Here is an 18,711-nt window from a genome sequence, read left to right on the forward strand (position 1 = left end):
GGACTCAGCACCAGGGCAGCAGCTAGAAGGGTACCAGTCACATACGGGAAGTGGGAGAAGTGACTGGAAATGGGGCAAGAGCCAAGTAAGTAGCATTATTCCCTCTCTGACCCCTCCCTCACAGAGGGCCACAAAGCAGCCAGCAGGTTGCCCCACCCTAACGAACACCAAAGGCTCCGCCCCTTACAATGTAACCTATGAGCCAAGACAAGGAATAGAAGCAGCTCTACCTAATTCACAGAAACAAACAAAAGGCTGGCAAATTGAGGAGACAAAGAAACAGGCCCAAATGAAAACACAGAACAAAACTCCAGAAAAAGAACAAGTGAAATGGAGATAGCCAACCTATCAGACTCAGAGTTCAAAACACTGGTGATACAGATGCTCAGAGAATGTACTGAGTACTGCAAACCCATAAGGGAAGAAATGAAGGTTACACTAGGTGAAAAAAGGAAAAATCCAGACAGAACCAACAGTGAAGCCGGGGTGCAAATCAATGATTTGGAACATAAGAAAGAAAGAAACAGTCCACCAGTACTGAATGAAGAAACAAGAATTCGCCCTGGCTGGTGTGGCTCAGTGGACTGAGCCCCGGCCTGCGAACCAGTTCCATTCCCAGTCAGGGCACATGCCTGGGTTGTGGGCCAGGTCCCCAGTAGGGGGCGCATGAGAGGCAACCACACATTGATGTTTCTCTCCCTCTCTTTCTCCCTCCCTTCTTCTCCCCCCCAAAAATAAATACAATGTTAAAGACAAGCAAACAACAACAAAAAAGAAACAAGAATTCAAAAACACGACTAGAGAATAAGAAAACTCTGGAACATCTCCAAACATGCCAACATCTGAATCATAGGGGTGCCAGAAGGAGAAGAGGATGAGCAAGAAATTGAAAACTTATTTGAAATAATGAAAGAAAACTTCCCTAATTTGGCAAAGGAAATGAACATACAAATCCAGAAAGCATGGAGAGTCCCCAACAAGTTGGACTCAAAGAGGCCCACACATCATAATTAAAATGCCAATGGTTAAAGATAAAGAGAGAATCTTAAAAGCAGCCAGGGAAAACGAGACAGTTACCCACAAAGGAGTTCCCATAAAGACTGTCAGCTGATTTCTCAAAAGAAAGCTTGCAGACAAGAAGGGACTGGCAAGAACTATTCAAAGTGATGAAAGGCAAGGACCTACAACCCAGATGACTCTGTCAAGCAAAGCTATCATTTAGGATGGAAGGACAGATAAAATGCTTCCCAGACAAGGTCAAGTTAAAGGAGTTCATCATCACCAAGCCCTTATTATAAGAAATATTAAAGGGATTTACCTAAGAAAAAGAAGATCAAAACTATGAACATTAAAATGACAAACTCACAACTATCAACAAACAATCTGAAAAAAACAAAAATAAAAACAAACAACTAGAACAGGAACAGAATCACAGAAATGGAGATCACGTTGGGGGTTATCAGCGGGGAGAGGGAAGGGGGAGAATGGGGGAAAAGGTACAGACCAGGGGTGTCAAACTCATTTTTACCAGGGGCCACATCAGCCTCGCGGTTGCCTTCAAAGGGCCAAATATAATTTTAGGACTGTGTAAATGTAACTGCTCCTTAATAGTTAAGCGAGGGCTCGGTGCTGCTGCAGGGTAGAAACAAGGTGCTGGGCCGGATAAAACAAGGTGGAGGGCCAGATTCAGCCCGCAGGCCTTGAATTTGCCACCTGTGGTCTAGCAATTAAGAAGCATAATTGGTAGGTACAAAGTAGACAGGGGGATGTTAAGAATAGTATAGGAAATGGAGAAGCCAAAGAACTTATAAGCATGACCCATGGACATGAATTAAGGGGGGAGACTGTGGAGGGAAGGGGGGTAATGGGTGGAGGGGGGCAAAGGGGAAAAAAATTAGGACAATTGTAATAACATAATCAATAAAATATACTTAAAAAATAAAAAATAATGCCCTAGCTGGTGTAGCTCAGTGGATTGAGCGTGGGCTGCGAACCACAGGGTTACCAGTTGCCTTGGTTGCAGGCCAGGTCCCCAGTGGGGGCCACATGAGAGGCAACTACACACTGATGTTTCTCTTCCTCTCTTTCTCTCTCCCTTCCCCTCTCTCTAAAAATAAATAAATAAAATCTTTTTTAAAAATAAAATAAAATAAAAAATAAAAACAATCTTTTCCAGAAAAAATAAATAAAAGCTTTTTTTTTTTTTTTTTTTTTTTTTTTAAACAAGGAAAAGAGCCATATTTTTGAAGAGGGGAAGGATGGGAGAGAGGGAGAGAAACATCAACATGTGGTTGCCTCTCATGCGCCCCCTACTGGGGACCTGGCCCACAACCCAGGCACATGCCCTGGACTGGAAATCTAATAGGTGACCCTTTGGTTTGCAAGCTGGCACTCAATCCACTGAGCCACACCAGCCAGGACTATAATCTTTTTTAAAAAATAAATAAATTTCAGACAGAGAAGAAAGAACAGAGAGCAAAACCTCAGTTTGTTGTCCCACCCGTTTATGCACCCAGTGGTTGACCCTTGCATGTTCCCGGACCAGGGACTGAACCTGAAAACTTGCTGTATCGGGGTGATGCTCCAACCAGCTGAGCCACCCGTGCAGAGCCACAGTATAGCCTTTAGAAAGGAGTAACTGGAAACACAAAAAAACAAACAAAAAAATGCCCCTTCCCTTTAAAATCATTTTGCTTAGCTCTGGGTGGTATTGCTCAGTGGGTTGAGTACTGGCCTGTGAACTGAAAGGTTGCTGGTTCGATTCCCAGTCTGGGCGCATGCCTGGGTTGCGGGCCAGGTCCCTGGCTGGGGGCCTGTGAGAGGCAACTCAAACACACTGATGTTTCTCTCCCTCTCTTTCTCCCTCCCTTCCCCTCTCTCTAAAAATAAATAAATAAAATCTTTAAAAAATAATGAAAATAAATTTAAAAACCATATCCTTGGGTAATGATTTTTAAAAAGAAAAATAATAAATAAAATATAGCTGATACTGTTCCTAAATAAAATAATATGTGCTAATTATAGAAAATACAGAAATATTTTTTAAAAACCATTTTAATTACCCACAATTTGACCCTCCATAGAGATCCCCATTATTACTATATTGGTGTGATATCTTCCATTTTCTTCTTGTGTGTAGACAGACAGAGAAGTAGATAGATGAATAAAGTTTAAAAACCAACAGGATCATTCCACATACAGTGTCCCCTCTGTATTTTATTATGAAAATTGTCAGACAGCCAAGATAAAAGTATTGTTCAGTGACCCCTCACACCCACCGCCCCGGCTCTCCCATTAACAGTATACTATTGCTTGATTTACTGCATAGTTGTCCAACCGGAAGTGTGTGGTTGGTTTTTTTAATCGTCATACAGTAACCGTGAGCTCTTCGGTGTGCAGTTCTAGGAACTTACATGTCCAGGTACATGTAACCACCACAATCAGGATTCAGAAGAGCTCCATCAGCCTCAGAAAATTCCCTCCTGCCACCCTTACAGGCGCAGCTCCCCGCACGCCTGAGCCCTGGGAGCCACTGGGGTGTTTTCCACACCGCTGGTTATGTTCACTGCGGAGAAATTGGAACGTGCGGCCTGTAATCTTTTGGGACATGTCTCTGTGAATAGCGAGAGTTCGTCCCTTCTTACTTCTGCGCCGTAGTCACAGTGTGGGCACATTCCATTCATCTACCCGCTGTCCCTGCTGGGTCGCTTCCAGCTTTTGGTGATTGTGAATAGAACCGCGGTTAGCATTCTTGCGTGAAAGTCAGTTTTACTTCTCCAGGGTAAAGGCCTAGGATGGCATTGCGGGGTCGCCGTGGTTTTAATCTGCACGTACCCAACGGCTAATGATGTCGGACATCTTTGCATTGTTCATTTGCGGTCTGCACACCCCCTTGGGTGAAGGCTGTTCAACTGTCTTGCTCATTTTAAAATCCATAGGTCTTTCTCTTACTGGTGAGTTTTGAGGATTTTTTTTTTTTTGTATCCTGAAAACAACTCTTGTTAAATGAGTGACTTGTAAATACTGTCTTTTAGGCTCTAATCTGTCTTTTCACTCTTAACACTGTCAGAGCACAAGCTTTGATTCTGATGGTCTAATTTATCAGAAAAACGTTCCGTGGATCGTGCTTTCAGTGGTACGTCGAAGAACTCTGACTAACCCCCAGGTCACGGGTGATTTTCTCCTATGCTTCCTTCTGGGAGTTTTATAATGCTGGGCTTCACATTTAGACCTACGGCCCAGTCCCAGTTAATTCTAGTCTCATACGTGAGTCTAGGACAGGTTTCACTGTTTCTGCAGACAGGCGTCCAGTTGTTCCAGCACCATTGGTTGAAAAAACCGCCCTTTTTCCAGCGAGTTGCTTTTGCACCTTTGTCTAAATCAGTTGGCCACATCTGTGTGGATTTCTTTCTTTTGATTCTCACCAATGACATTTTTTCACTGTAAGAGAAACATCAACTGGTCGCTTCTCCCAGGTTCCCCAGTCGGGATTGAGCCCACAACCCAGGCATGTGCGCTCGCCCGGAGTCAAACCTGCACCCTTCCGGCGTTCGGGGCAACGCTGCAACCGCCGAGCCGCACCGTCCGGGGGCGTGGGTCTAGTTCTTGAGCCTCTGTTCTGTTTCACTGACCTGTGCGCCATTCCTCTGGCAGCAGCACAGTCATTTTTAAAAATACTTTTCTATTTATCGACTTGAGAGAGAAACATCGACTTGTCGTTCTGCCCATCCATGCACCCGCTGGGGTGGGACCCCAAACCGCGGTGCGCGAGGGCAGGGCTCCACCAGCCGAGCACCCAGCCCGGGCGCTACACTTTCCACTACTGTTGCAAGTCCTGTTGTCGTAAATTCTAAATCCGGTAACACCATCCCTCCAACTTTATTCTTCTTTTTTAAAATTGTTTTAGGCATTCCAGTTTCTTTGCCTTCCCACATGAATTTTAGGAGCAGCTTGTCTATATCTGCAAAAATTCCTGCTGGGGTTTGATTGGAGCGGATTTGATAGATCAGTTCTATGGGTTGAACTGTGTCGCGGGAAGATATGTTGGAACCCTCCTAACCTGGACCTAATACATCACCTCGGAACACGACTGGAAACAGGGTAGCTGTAGATATAACTGGTTAAGATGAGGTCATAGCGGAGTAGGGTGGGTCCTTAATACAATATGCCCAGGTCCCTATAAGAGAAGAGACACAGACACATGGGAGAACTCACGTGACAACAGAGGCAGGTGGGAAGGTGCTGTAGCTGCAGCCAAGGAACGCCCCCCGGGACATCAGGCAAACCACCTGGAGCTGGAAGAGGCCAGGGAGGGTCCCTGGAAGGCTGCGGAGAGAGCATGGCCCTGCTGACACACCTTGACCTCAGGCTTCTAGCCTCCAGAGCTGGGAGTCAATTTCTATTGTTTTAAACCACCCAGTCTGTGCTACTCTGTTACGGCAGCTACAGAAAACAAATTCAATTAGTTTGGAGAGAAACTGCATCTTTACTATGTTGAGTCTTCCAATGCATGAGTGCAGTATATTTATTTAGATTTTCTTTGATTTCTTTCATCAACATTTTGTTTTCAGCATAAACACCCTGTGTATGTTTTGTCAGAGTTACACTCAATGTTTATTTTTTTCTTCCTTTCCTTGTGGAGCTATTACAAATAGTACTGTCTTTTTTAATTGTTCATTGTTAGCACATAAAATACGATAGATTTCTTGAGTTAGTCTTGCACCTTGCAGCCATGATGAACTCAGTTATTACTTCTAAGACTCTTTGAAAAATTATGTTGTTATAAAACATTTTGTGATGTTTCATTTTAATTTGAAAATACAACCCGGACAGTCTGTTTTTCTATCAAACTGCAAAGAGCTTTAGAAAGGAGCAATTCCCATCTGCTGGACATCTACGTCGTTTCCTCTTGTCATCACTGCTGTTATTAACGCTGAAGTGAATTTCAGATTCTGGGACGTGGATCTCTGACCCCTCTTCTAATTCTGTCGGAGGAGCGATTCCGAGGAATGGGACTAGCAGGTCAAAGGGCTGAGCCCTCCTTGCGTGCTGCACGGGGCTCAGCTGCTCTCCAGAAAGGCCGCACCCCCACCGGTGCTGCGGGAGAGCCCCCAGTGCTCTGAAATGTTGCCAGTACTGGGAACGAGCGTTTTAAAGATCTCTGCCGTTTGGTAGGAGAAAAACAGTATCTCTCTTGCCTTTTAAAATAATCCTTTCTAAAATGCTAACCTGTCCCACCCCTGCTAAAAACCTTCCATGGCTCCCTTCAAAATAAAGTCCATGCCCCTGGCTGACAGGTGCGTGCCGGGTACCAGCCTCTGCTTACTCCCTTCATCGTTAAATTCCACGCTTCCTTCTCCCGCCATATACTAGGCGCTACAGCACAGACGGTAGCTTCTGAAACTCATGGCAAAACTCTTTCCCCTCCAGGACACTGCCTGGAATGCAGGTGTGCTCCCCCTGCTTGCCCCTCCCCGAAGCACCCAAGAAGGCACCTAGGAGAGGTAAAGTGGTGGTTCTGAAGCCAGACCCACTGCCTTCCTGCCCAGCTCTGCTGTGTGGCCTTGCAAAAGGCCACCTCTCTGTGCCCCAGACACTACACCGTACAAGGGCAGTAAGGAGAGCAGCCATCTCCTAGCGTTGCAAGGATTAAATGAGTTAATAAGAGTACATCGGAACCGCCTGGTGCTTGGGGACTGTTAATACATCTTAGCTGCTATTGTTGTTATTATTCACAGCTGCCCCTCCCTGATCTGGCCCATCACCCACAGGAAACAGTCCGCTATCACTACCCTCATTCCACGGTGGTGTTTCTTAAATGCACGAGCCTCGTGTTTCTCTTCTATCAACAAATGAAGCGAATAACCCCACACCTGCTTCAGACTCACAATGATTTAGAGAGCTAATATGCAGCCAAGTGCTTTTCAATGTTGTGTATCACTTGGGCGAGGGTTATCGTCTCCATCCCCTCCCCCCATCGGAAGGAGGGAGGATGAAGACAGCGAGAGCTGCGATTCACTGGGTGCCTGTGTGGGCGCGTCCTTCAGTGCTCCCTGCTGTGCAGCAGTGGGGGCCCCGGCAGGAAATGGAACCCACCCCAGGGCCTTCAAGAAGCTCTAATGGAGGGGCTCTTTACAGGGGTGCAGGCGGGCAGGGTGAAGGGGGTCGACGAGGGGTGGTGTGGCACACAGGCCAGCCATGGTGGTAAGTCATTGTACCTCCTAGGGCCTGAGAGGCCCGGGGCAGATGCTCTGTGCCCCAAGCCACAGTCATGAAGGGACACACAGCAGCCAGGTCAGGAGCCAACGCAGGGCTGGGAGGGTGGGGAAGGAGCACCCAAACTTCTCTCCTCCTCTAGGACGCCCTGCGCTAGGCACTGCCCAACAGAGAGCCAGCTGGGCGGGGGGCCGGGGCCGGGGCCCCACCGTCAGCCTTCCAGCACCGCACTGGCCAGAGCAGGGTAAACGGGGCGAGTGAGGGGCGGACGCAGGCAGGGAGGGTAACAAGCAGGGGACACAGGACTGTTCTCCCCCATCGCCACCTCCGATTTTGCAGATGAGAAGATTGAGGCCCTGAGGCCCAGGGACGTGCATAGCTTGCCTGCTCTCCCAGAGCTGGTAAGGTGGGGCTGGGGGTGAGGGCAGGGCTCAGAAGGACAGTCCCCAGCCCAGCCTCCCAGGTGTTAGCTGGGCTCAGGGGCAGCAGCACCCACTTGCTCCTGTCTCCCTCCTCTCACTCGTCCCTTGTCCCGTCCTCTCACCTGCTGTCTGCCTTGGCCTCGGAGAAGGCTTGTGGCTCTCCCCCTCCCATCTTCCCAGGCTCCCCTACAGCGGCTGTCTGCCGTGTCATCCATTCCCCAGAGCTCAGGCAACTCTCCTCTCCAGGTTGTGCCCCTTGGTCCCCCATCTCCGCCTCCACATCCCCCCATCTCCGCCCCGGCCCCGTCCCTGCATGTCCGCCTCCGGTCCACCCCCCCTCGCCCCCGTCCCTCCGCCCCTGCAGCAAGCTCGGTGGCCGGGGTGGGGGTGGGGAGGGGGGACTGGCGCGGCGCCCGGCCTGAGTCACACGCATGAGGCAGCGTGAGTCAGGCGCGGAGGGAAGTCCCTACGGAAGGGGCTTTCGGAGCCCCAGTCGAATCGCAGGGAAAGAGAAAGTGTTCGGAACGCTCCTTTGACACAGTGACCTTGTGTGCGCCCGGGCCGGACACACCCCCACACTCTACCCACAGACGACACGCACCCGCAGCCCACGGCGGCCCTCGCGGCACGCCCGCTCCCAGATGCGCGGGGACTCCCTCCCCGCAGGCCGGGCACGGCCGGGCGCGTAGCCAGCATCCAGGGAGCTCCAGTCGGTCCACGGCACAATCTCTTCCCCGGCTTCCCAAAGGCCTGGCGAGTGTCCGGGACAGCCTCGCTCACCTGCTCCGGACCCCAGACCCTCTCCCCGCCCACAGGCTGGGGGAAGCGTGTCAAGAAAGGCTCCTTGGGGCCGACTAGGTCACCTTGTGCAGCCCTGCGGGTGGTAGAGGAGTCGGGCAGCGTGGGTTCCACAGGGACGCTCTCCTAACCCTCTGAGACTGACCTGCAATCGCACGCAGGACTCAATTAAACAGGTATCTTACTGAACATCTATAATAAAGACCAGCGTCAGGCTCTGGAAAGCTGGAATGTGGCCGTGAACAAAACATGTCAACTCCTGCCCTTCAAGAGAGACATGGGGTGGGAGTAACAATAAATAACAAATAAGCAAATAATCTAGACCAGCACCGCCCAACAGAAATGGAAGAGAAGGCACACACATATCCACTGTTAGATTTTCCAGCAGCCGTGTTAAAGTGGTAAGACACACAGGAAATTGACCCAGCATATCCAAGCATCATTTCGCCATGCAACCCATATACCAAAAAAACTAGCATTGTTACGTCTGTGTGTGTGTGTGAAACAAGTCTTGGGAACCCAGTGACGGCTTCACGCTTCCAGCACGTAACTCAGACTCGCTCCGTGTGACAGCCAAGGGCTCAGCCTCCGCCTGTGCCTAGTGGTAACCCTGCCTGGCGTCCTCCTAGTCCAGATGTCAGCCAAGGGTTGTGAGCAGAGAAAAGTAGAGCAGGGTGAGGGGTGGGGAGAGCTGGGAGGGGAGGGGGGGCAGAACTCAGAGAAGGGAGACCCACAGACGCCCTAAATGCCGGTCCTGCCAGTAGCATTGGCAGGTCGCCTGGTCTTGCGGAGCCCCAATCTCCCCATCTCTGAAATGGGGACATGGCTTCTCCTGTGTGGACTGGAGGAATCGCACTCACTAAATGCTGTTTTTGTCCCCACCCACCCACCCCAGCTGTCTGTAGCAGTGGCCCGGGCACAACTTCCCAAACTTAGAGTCCTGTCCCCTCCAACCCTAACTCTTAATGGCCTCCACTGGCAGCCTAGCCCACACCCACCCCAGACCCCTCACTGTTTAACCGTCTCTCTCCCAGCAATATACTTAACCTCCCTGGACGTCCGTTTCACTGACTATGTAACTGCACACTTGGAACTCTCGGGGAAGAAGCATTGCAGTGTTACTTCTAGGGGACCAAGTCACTGCCATGGTGGGAGGGGACACCAGGTGTCAACCTCTCAGTACTGGGAAGGTGAATCCCCTCTTTGGGAACTGGGAAAAGGATTTCTGCCCATGAAAATCATCCTGCCCCCAAAGACCTCTCCCACCAAGGGCAAAATTGCCAGAAAAAGGGATGCTTAGGAGCCACAGACACCTCTGGCTGGTGTGGCTCAGTGGACTGAGCATGGGCCTGCGAACCAAAGAGTCACTGGTTCGATTCCCAGTTAGGGCATATGCCTGGGGTGTGGACCAGGTCCCTGGTGCAGGACGTGTGAGAGGCAGCCACACATTGATGTTTCTCTCCCACTCTTTCTCCTTCCCTTCCCCTCTCTCTAAAAATAAATAAAATCTCTTTTTTTTTTTAGAAAAGGAACTGCGGACAGAGCCCCAGGGCTGGAGGAGACGGAAACCCCAAGCCGAGAGGTTGCCTTGTGAAGAGTTCCCCATTGCATGGCCTTTACTCACCCCACCTCCAGGGCAAGCAGGCCAGCAGGGCCACAAGCCCCAGGGAAATTCAGGGTCAACAATCAGGTCCTCAGTGGGGGCCTCCATGGGGTTTCACCAAGGCCCCACCAAGGGTAGAAGCAACGGGTGGGAGCAAGTCCTGTAGTCCCAGACAAAGGAGGCAGCAGGGTCTGGATTTGGGATGCAGACCTGCCCTCACCGCACCCCACCCAGAAAGCCCGGGAACTGGTAGGGCTCCCGGATGGTGACCCAGAAATCTGACTGTCAGCAGCTCCTCCCTGGCAGCTGCCTGCTCGGGTCTCCACTGCTTCCCTGGCAGCTGCCCGCGTTTTTTCCCCCTGGGCTTCTATGCCCATCCACTCGCCCCTCTACCCCCGAGACCCACTCAGACTCCCCACGGCTTCCCAGACAGAGCCAAGTAGCTGGATCTGGGGCCATGCAGACCCCAGCGCAGGCAGGGCCGCGAGGCAGCATGCTCAAGCCCAGGCTTGCTCTTAGACTGACACTGCTCACCCCCCAGGCCACTCCGGTGTTCTCCACCCAGAGGGCGACCGATCCCTCAGTGACAGAGTTCCTAGAAAGTAAGAAAGCAAGCAAAGACGCCGTCCCCTCAATTCGCAGTGAGGACTAGGCCTTGGAGGACGTATGACCCCCAAAGATTTATAGGGTAGGAGAGCGGCCTGAAGCCTGGGTGCGCAGGGAGCAACGAGGTTTGAACCAGGTTGGTGGGAAGGCCACCTGGCCCCTCGCTGCCGCCATCTCCTGCTAGCCAGCTTCCAGACCAGCAGGCTCGCCCTGCTCCGCCCGCCTCCTTCCTCCTGTGCTCTCCCGCCAGTGGCCACCTCCCCTCCCCCACTTGGCTCCTCTCCCCTCCCCCCCAGCCACCTACTTTCCCTGCCTGCAACCCGCCCCCCGCCCCCCCAGCCTCTTTTGCTCTCTTTCATCCATCCATTCACCAAACTGTTGCTGAGCGCCAAGGCCCCCTTAGGCCCCGGTGCGTGGCTCGCGGGTGTGGAGAGGAAAACAAAGCCCTGGAGGAGTCCCACCAATCCCAGCCATGGCACTGGCTCCTCCCGCACTCCAGCCCACCTCCCTCAGCTAGGCCCCCGCCCTTCGACCTCCACCCTGCCCTCCTTTCCTTCCCCGAACTCTGGCCCAGCCTCTGGGGCTGTGGGTCCAGCCCGTCGTCCCGTGTGCTCTGGGAGCAGGCAGGCAGCACCCCCTCCTGCCCATTCCCGGTATGGAGCTCCTGGCCCTAAGAAAAGTTCAGGGTGAGGGTTCAGGATGCCCTGGAGTAAATGGAGCCCTGGGTGACTCAGGACACATCTCCCCAGTTGGAGTAGCGTCCCCCTGCAGAGGCAGAAGGAACCAGCCAGGACTCCTGCAACTGCAGACTTGGGGTAGGAGGTGGCCTCCCACAGCTAGTAATGGAGGGCAGTCTCTTTTGAAGGCCCCAGGGGGTCACTGTACCCCTTCCTCAGCCCAGGACATATTCTCACTTGAGAAGCAGGCAAGGAATAGAACAAGAGAAACAGAAGTCAAGGACCACATGAAAATTTCCTGAAACCTTGGGGCCTGTGGCCTGGACAAACTCAGCCCCCAGAGCATAGGGTCACAGGCCCACAGCTGCTGCCCCGACACGACACTTCCTTCGACTGGCTCCCATGGGCGGGGCCTCCGTAGGCGACACGACTGGAAGGGGCGCGTGTTTTCCACCGCTTCTCGGGGGGAGGAGGCGACGTGTTTGGGGCATTTTGCCTGCAGAGTCTGTTGCACTGACAGTCAGACAGTTCCTGAGGCCAGAGGGAAACTACTTCATTCCACCCAAAGCGTAAATCGCACTCACACTCACCTAGAGTGCAGTCTGGTGAGCTGCCACACTGCCCAGTCACCAACCAGCAACCCAGCCAGCCATTCTGCCCCGGCCAGAGGCCAAGACGGTTGTTACGTGGCTGCCAGCTCCTGACGACTACACCTGAGGACGAGGGAAAACACGATTTCCTCTGATGGGTGGCGAGCTATAAACCCTCCAGGCAACACCCACTGGACGTGAGTCTGCGTGCAGGAGATGACCACCCAGCGACTCCGACCTCGCGCAGCACACAGCCGTCTCTGTGAGGTGCAGGCCCCAGGCTCAGGCCAGGCCACTCTGTCACAGGAGAGCATGGCTCCTGTGACGGTCACAGGAGTGTCCTGTGGCTCCGTGCCCTTTCCTCTGCCTTGGAATTCAGGTCCCCAATGCAGCTCCCTGCGGCTTGGTCTTTGCTGAAATCATTTGGGCCAAGCATTCTTCGTTCAACACGGTCTTGGAGCTTGAACGCTGTGCTAGAGCCGAGGGTCACCCCAGTGAGTCCGAGGGATGAAGCCCCTACCCTGCAGGCGCTGACCTTTCAGTGGGGAGAGCCGGAGAGAAAACACAGTACGTATCACTTCTACTGGTCACAGTTCAATGGAAGAGTTAATGTTAGAAGTTGACAAGCGCTAGGAGGCAAACCGGTGAAGTGGCTGAGACTCGCAGGAGGCGCCCTGCAATTTTAAATAGTGTGGACGGGTCATACCGAAGGCTGTGAGAGGGCCAACCCTGAGAATATGTAGGTGAAGAGCGTGTCAGGCAGACGGGATGACAAGTACAAAGGCCCTGAGGTGAGCGCCTGGCTGCCAGGTCTGGGCAACAGCTGCTGAAGCAGAGCAGCAGGTAGGAGGTCAGGCGGGGGAGGGCAGGTTGCAGGGCCGGGCGGGCCTTTGTGAGGACTTGTTGTTTTTACTGTGTGTGAGACGGGGGCCCCTGGAGGATTTTGAGCAGAGGAGGGACATGCCTCATGTTTTAGGTAGAAAATGATTTAATACTGAGATTAGGTGCTTACAAAACCATTGGGAGGAACTGGAGGAGCCAGCTGTAGGCTGGGTCTCCTGGAACACTTCTGTCTGCCTGCCTCTGCCCTGATGGAGGTGGGGGGCTGGGGGGGGGGGGCAGGGTGGAATCAGCAGGCCCTGCCTGAATGGCTGAGCTGTGACCCAGGGATAGTTCTTTCTGCCACCACTCCTGACTCTTAACCCTTACAGCGCTAGTGAGTCGATGCTGGAGACGCTGCAGAAAACCCCAGGTCTCCACGGCCCACACAGCAATATTTCCCTTTGTTGCCTTCTAACAAATTTCACTCTTTGGTGGGACCTAATTCACATTCAAACCTGCAGCTTCAAAGGAGTGTGGAGAATGGTGCTGAATGCCAACCCATGGTGTCTGCTACAGCCCTAAGCCCATCCCCAAGTCAAATGCCCTGCTACATCCCAGCCCTACCCCTGCATGCTCCGCCCACAGCCGGGCCCCTGCTCCGGAATGCCTGGGGGCCCCCATCAGGGCAGGTACCACACTGGTGAAACTACCCTGTACTTGTCTCCCCACCCACCCAGTGTAAGTCCCCTGAGGACAGGGCACATAGCTACCTAATTCAAGTCCTCATCCCCAGTGCCTACCTCAGTGCCTGGAGGGACCCAGCTAGCCAGGCTGGGAGAAGGCAACAGACTCACCCAACTTAGGAGAAGCAGCAGTGGAGGGGAAAGAGGCAGAATCCCAACCTAACCTCCCTGAGCCTCAGTCTTAACACCTGTAAAATGGGGGCAGTAGCCTTGCTGAATGTAGGGACGTTGTGGGATCTGCAGTCAGTAGGTGCTCATCAACTCTCCCTTTTCCTCCTTTTTTTCCTGAGGTTGGAGAGGAGCTGGGCTTTTCTGGGTCCCAGCTCTGAAGAAGAAGGCTGATAGAATGGATGGTATCCTGGGGTCACGCATGGTGGGTGGCTGGCTCAGGAAAGTGGGGAGAAAGGTGCCGGCCCCCTGAGCATTCCTATTCATTGGAGAAGTTTTCCTTCGAAAGTTGGAAGTGGAAGAGGCTGTCCCCCCACTCTAGACCTGCCAGGCTTCCTGGCAGCAGAGCTTGTGGTCAGCAGGGCCTGGTGGCCTGGTCCTGCCAAATGAGCAGATGCACGAGTAGCTGGGTGACTGTCCAGGAGAGCAGTCACACACTGTGCACCAGCGTGACCCTGCGTCCAGCTTGCCCGTGTCAAGTGTTGGCTGTTACGGTCCTGGGTCAATCCTAGTCATAATGGGCGGCTTCAGGTTCATGCCCATTGTCTGGTCGTGACTACCAGTGCCCCCTTTACTCTCCAATGTCTTGCTCGTCTGTATGTACCAGCTGAGCCTACACAGCCTATGACCCAGGAATTCCTCTCCTGGGTAGGTACCCAACAGAAATGCTTGGTGCACCTGTCACCAAGAAGTATTCCGGAACATTCACAGCAGCACTACTTGTAAGAGCCCCAAGCCAGAAACTATCCAAATGCCCCACAACAGAGGGGGCGTAAAAACTGCGGCACACGTAACACCACGGAACCGTGCAGCAGAGAGAGTGAACAGTCTGCGGCCACGGGCGACGACTTGGATGAATCGCGCCGTAACGCCGAATGGACACTCACACACGGGAGGACGCAACACGATTCCATCCACACGATGCAGGAAAAGGTTGGAACTAGAGGGCGCTGTTAGAAGTTGAGACGGTGCCCCGACTGGTGTGGCTCCGTGGGACGGGCACGTGCCTGGGTTGCGGGCCAGGTCCCAGTTTGGAGGCCTGAGAAGCAGCCCGAACATTTACGTTCCTCTTCCTCCCTTCTCTGCTTTCTAAAAATAAATTTTAAAAATATTTTTTATTATTTTTAAATTATTTACTTATTTTAGAGAGGGGAAAGGAGGGAGAGAGGAAGAGAAACAGCAATGTGTGGCTGCCTCTTGCACACCCCCTACTGGGGACCTGACCCGCAACCCAGGCATGTGCCCTGACGGGGAATCAAACTGGCGACCCTTTGATACGCACGCAGGCCGGCACTCAATCCACTGAGCCACACCAGCCAGGGCAGTAAATAAAATCTTTAAACAAACAAGAAGTTGAGATGGTGGTTACATAAGGGAGGACGGAAATGTTCTTTTTCTTGTTATGGGTGCTAGCCACACTTTATGAAAAGGCATTGAGCTGAACACAGGATTTATGCCTTTTCTGTATGTACAGTTTTCATCAATAAAAGGTATACTTTAAAACATATCCTGGTTTGTCTAATAGGTTCCAGGAGTGTCCAACCTTTGGCGTCTGTGGGCCGCACTGGAAGAAGAGTTGTCTTGGGCCACACATGAAATACACAAACACTAACGAAAACTGATGAGCAAAAAAAAGGTTTTAAGTAAATTTACGATTTTGTGCCGGGCCACATTCATAGCCATCCTGGGCCACATGCGACTTGCGGGCTGCAGTTTGGACACCCTGGTAGACAATTTCTACCTCTCTTCTTCCCACCTCTTCCCACCTACCTTCCAGGTGGGGCTGACACACAGGACTGTCACGCCTCATCCCCCTGCCCTTCAGGAAACCTCTCCTCTTCCAAGAGCGGCAGTTGACTCAAAAGCAAGAGGTAAACTGACGAGTAAATATACAACTGGAGAAATGGGAGGCACGAATCTCCGGGGAATGCTAAGGGACACCCCAACCTACCATGACCTCCAAATTTCAACCTACAACTGGGAGACTGTCAAACTCCTGCTACTGCACTTAGCAGAGCAGGGGAAAAACTAACACACATCAGAAAGAATTTCAACAGCCCAGGTAAAAGTAAGTTTACCTTCAGCTGTCCTGTAAAAGAAAGTTGACTCCAACTCCCCATTTCCTGAATGGCTGTCAGGGTCATTGAGTTCAATGGATTTTCCTTGTGGAAACTGTCGAATTCAAAAGACAGTAAGAAAATGCTTCCTATGGCAAAGATTGGTTCTGATACGACCAATTCCCCTGGGGCCCCCCTCAGGCCTTGACCGACCAAGGTTATGTCCCTGGCCTAGAGTAGCTCCCTTTCCCTGCCTGCTCCCCATGGTCCCCCACCTATCCAAATCCCATCCTGATCTGTGCAAGCCCACCACCTCCAGGAGACTTCCTTGACTACCCAGAGCTCCCTCCTCTCCTCCTGTAGCACCCGACCCCCTAGTCTAAGTTTCTAGAGCACAGGGAACTTCGCTCACTGACTGTACCCCAACAGCATGGGAGAGCTCTCAGTCCACAGCAGGCCCTCAGTAAACACTGAATCCATGAATGAATGAATGCATGAATGAATGCTTGCTTTCTGCCTCAGGGCAGGAAGGGGTTCCCAACCTCCGGGCCTGTTAGGAACCGGGCTGCACAGCTGGGGGTGAGCCTGAAAGTAATGCACTTGAATCATCCTGAAACCATCCCCGCCTCCTGTCCCTGGAAAAATTGTCTTCCACGAAAGTGTCCCTTGTTCTGATTCCTCTAGACATGAAATTAACTGGAGCAAGGACTATGTCTTATTCATTTTTTAAAATCTCTACCACTCACCCTTATGCTTAATAAATAATTATTGAAAGAGGGAAGAAGGTAAGTAATTTGGGGGCATTTCTGGGGGCAATCCAGAAAGCATGGAGGCGGGGGGGGGGGGGGGTGTCAGTGGTAGAGTTATTTGGATTTCAAAGGTGTGGGTCATCCTGGAGAAGAGCAAACTACTCTATTTGCCTAGAAACTTATTTATATCTGCTTCCTTCCAGAGAGTGAGGTGGCTTACAAAAATACACATAATACAAGGTAAAAAACAAGTAGGTGAGGAAATCAGGATGAGGGGAAAATAAGCGTAGGAAAAAAAAATAACATCAAGTCGGTTGATGAAAAGTGGGCCAAAAAGTTGAACGAGTTTTGCCACAGCCCACTGGAGACGGAAGTCCCTCTCTTCCCCCACCTGCGTCTCAGGGACAGCCACAGGCCTCACAAGGCCTTCCCGGCCACCAGCCCTGGAGGCCTGGCCGGGCAGCCTAGAGGGCCTTGGGGAAGGCTGTATCCAGGGGACCGCCTCTCCCGCGAGGGCGATCCCTAGCCCAGACGTGGGGGGCCGCGTGGACGGCAGGGGCCTGAAGCCTGAGGGCTGAAGGACCGTTCTTCCACTCAACGTCGCGAAGGTTCGGGAGCTAACAACTCCATACCACGCGGCCAACGCTACTCGCGGCCTACTAAGCGCGCACTGGCCACGTAGGGCACAAAGATGGAGCAGCGCGCTAGGCACCCCGCCCCACCCTCGGCTGCAGACAAAGGGGCAGGTCGCCCCTCCCCCAGCCTCTCCCTCGTGTTCCCCTCCACCCTCCTCTCCCCCAGGCCGCCCTTCCGTGACTTCCTCTCCCCTCCAGGGGCAGCCTGCGGACTTCCCGGGGACGGCGTTCCACCTGGGCGATGGGCGGGGAGCGGGAGCGCGGGCAGCGGCCTCCCCGCCCACCCCCAGCTCCGGCAGGCCGCAGACCCAGACCCGCGCCCTCTTCTTTCAACCGGTTCTATTGGCCCCCAGCGCCATCCCGCCCGGGCGCCCCGCCCCCACCCTGCCGAGCACGTGCTGCCCCGGGTGGGGGCTGGGCCCACTCCCGCCCTGGTACCCCACCCCCACCGGAAACATTCCTGAAACATTCCTGAAACTAGGAGGCCCGGCCCCTTCGGTTCCCCACCCCGCCTCCACTCTGAGCTCAGGGTTTTCCTGGAGTACCCCCTCCACCGCCGGCTTGCCCCTAGAGGAGGGGGTTGGGCCGGGGCCTCAGCCTAGAAGGGAGGAAGAACAACATGAGTCACTGCAGTGTGTCACCGGGTCGCATTGCAATTCCCTGCATCACGGGAGGTGTGGAAGGCCGCCTCCGGGATCAGGAGTGGGGAGGTGCGCTCTGTAAGGCCCCGGCCCGGCCTGCAGGGCGCGCCAGGAACAGCGTCCTTTCTTCTCCCACCGCCCTCCCCGCCATCTTCCCACTTTGGCTTCCTTCCCGGCCGAGCAACAAGTCTTTGTTGAGCCGGCGCCTGTGCGCCCGGCGCGGCGGGCAAGGCGTACGTGGACTGAGTCCCTGCCCTCAAAGTGCTTCCAAGCGGTCGCCGGTTTACGCTTTATTTCTTAAAAAGTCAAGGCAGACGGGGCCAAGGAACCAAGTGGGAAACCACGTAGGAAGGAACCTTCCCTCAGGTTTACCTGCACCAAGCCAATCGTTTGCTTTGTTTGAAAGATGCACCTTAATTACGGTTCACTCGCGACCATTAATAAACTAAAACTCTGGGTTTCACAAGTTTCACGTTTGAATTTCACAAGACCTGCATCTCACCAATCCAACCAGCCACATGTAGGTTGGCACTAATGCACACGCTGACACCTGTCTGCCCAGGGGAAATCTACCAGCCGCGTATCTGCGCGAAGGGGGCGGCGGGTAGGCCGCGGAACTCCCGCCCGCGCGGACCCCGCCGGCACCAATACCACCCACGTTGTCGCGCTCCGTGAGCGCCAGACCCATATGTCCCGAAGACCCCTGGAGGTGATTCTGCTAGGGACCCCCCAGTTCCAGGCAGTAAGGAGGACCCCCACCTCCCCGACCTCGCGAAAGCTCCTGGGTGACCCCTCTTGTGCCCTTTCTCAGGTCTCCCGATATGAGGCAGTGTGGAGTGGGCTGGCACCTCGGGTTCTTAGCACTAACCCCCGGCGCCAACAACTGCGCACCGCTCTCCAAAGTCAGCACCCACCCGCGGGGCGGCTGGCGGGCGGCCGCCCTTTTAAATCCCCGGGCTCATTTGCATGGCCCCGCCCCCTCAGT

General features: G+C 53.2%; 1 protein-coding gene across 1 annotated transcript in view; it reads left to right on the top strand.

Moving 5' to 3' along the window:
• The window catches only part of LOC139440361 (serine/arginine repetitive matrix protein 2), a 57,109-nt gene that overhangs the window by 37,470 nt on the left and 928 nt on the right, over positions 1-18,711 (top strand). Inside the window, exons 2-3 of the mRNA XM_071219691.1 lie at positions 18,289-18,468; positions 18,538-18,628. Coding sequence (XP_071075792.1) covers positions 18,289-18,468; positions 18,538-18,628 — 271 coding nt within the window. The remainder of the gene's footprint in view (positions 1-18,288; positions 18,469-18,537; positions 18,629-18,711) is intronic.

The sequence above is a fragment of the Desmodus rotundus genome, chromosome 11 (assembly GCF_022682495.2).
Source record: "Desmodus rotundus isolate HL8 chromosome 11, HLdesRot8A.1, whole genome shotgun sequence".
Lineage (NCBI taxonomy): Eukaryota > Metazoa > Chordata > Mammalia > Chiroptera > Phyllostomidae > Desmodus > Desmodus rotundus.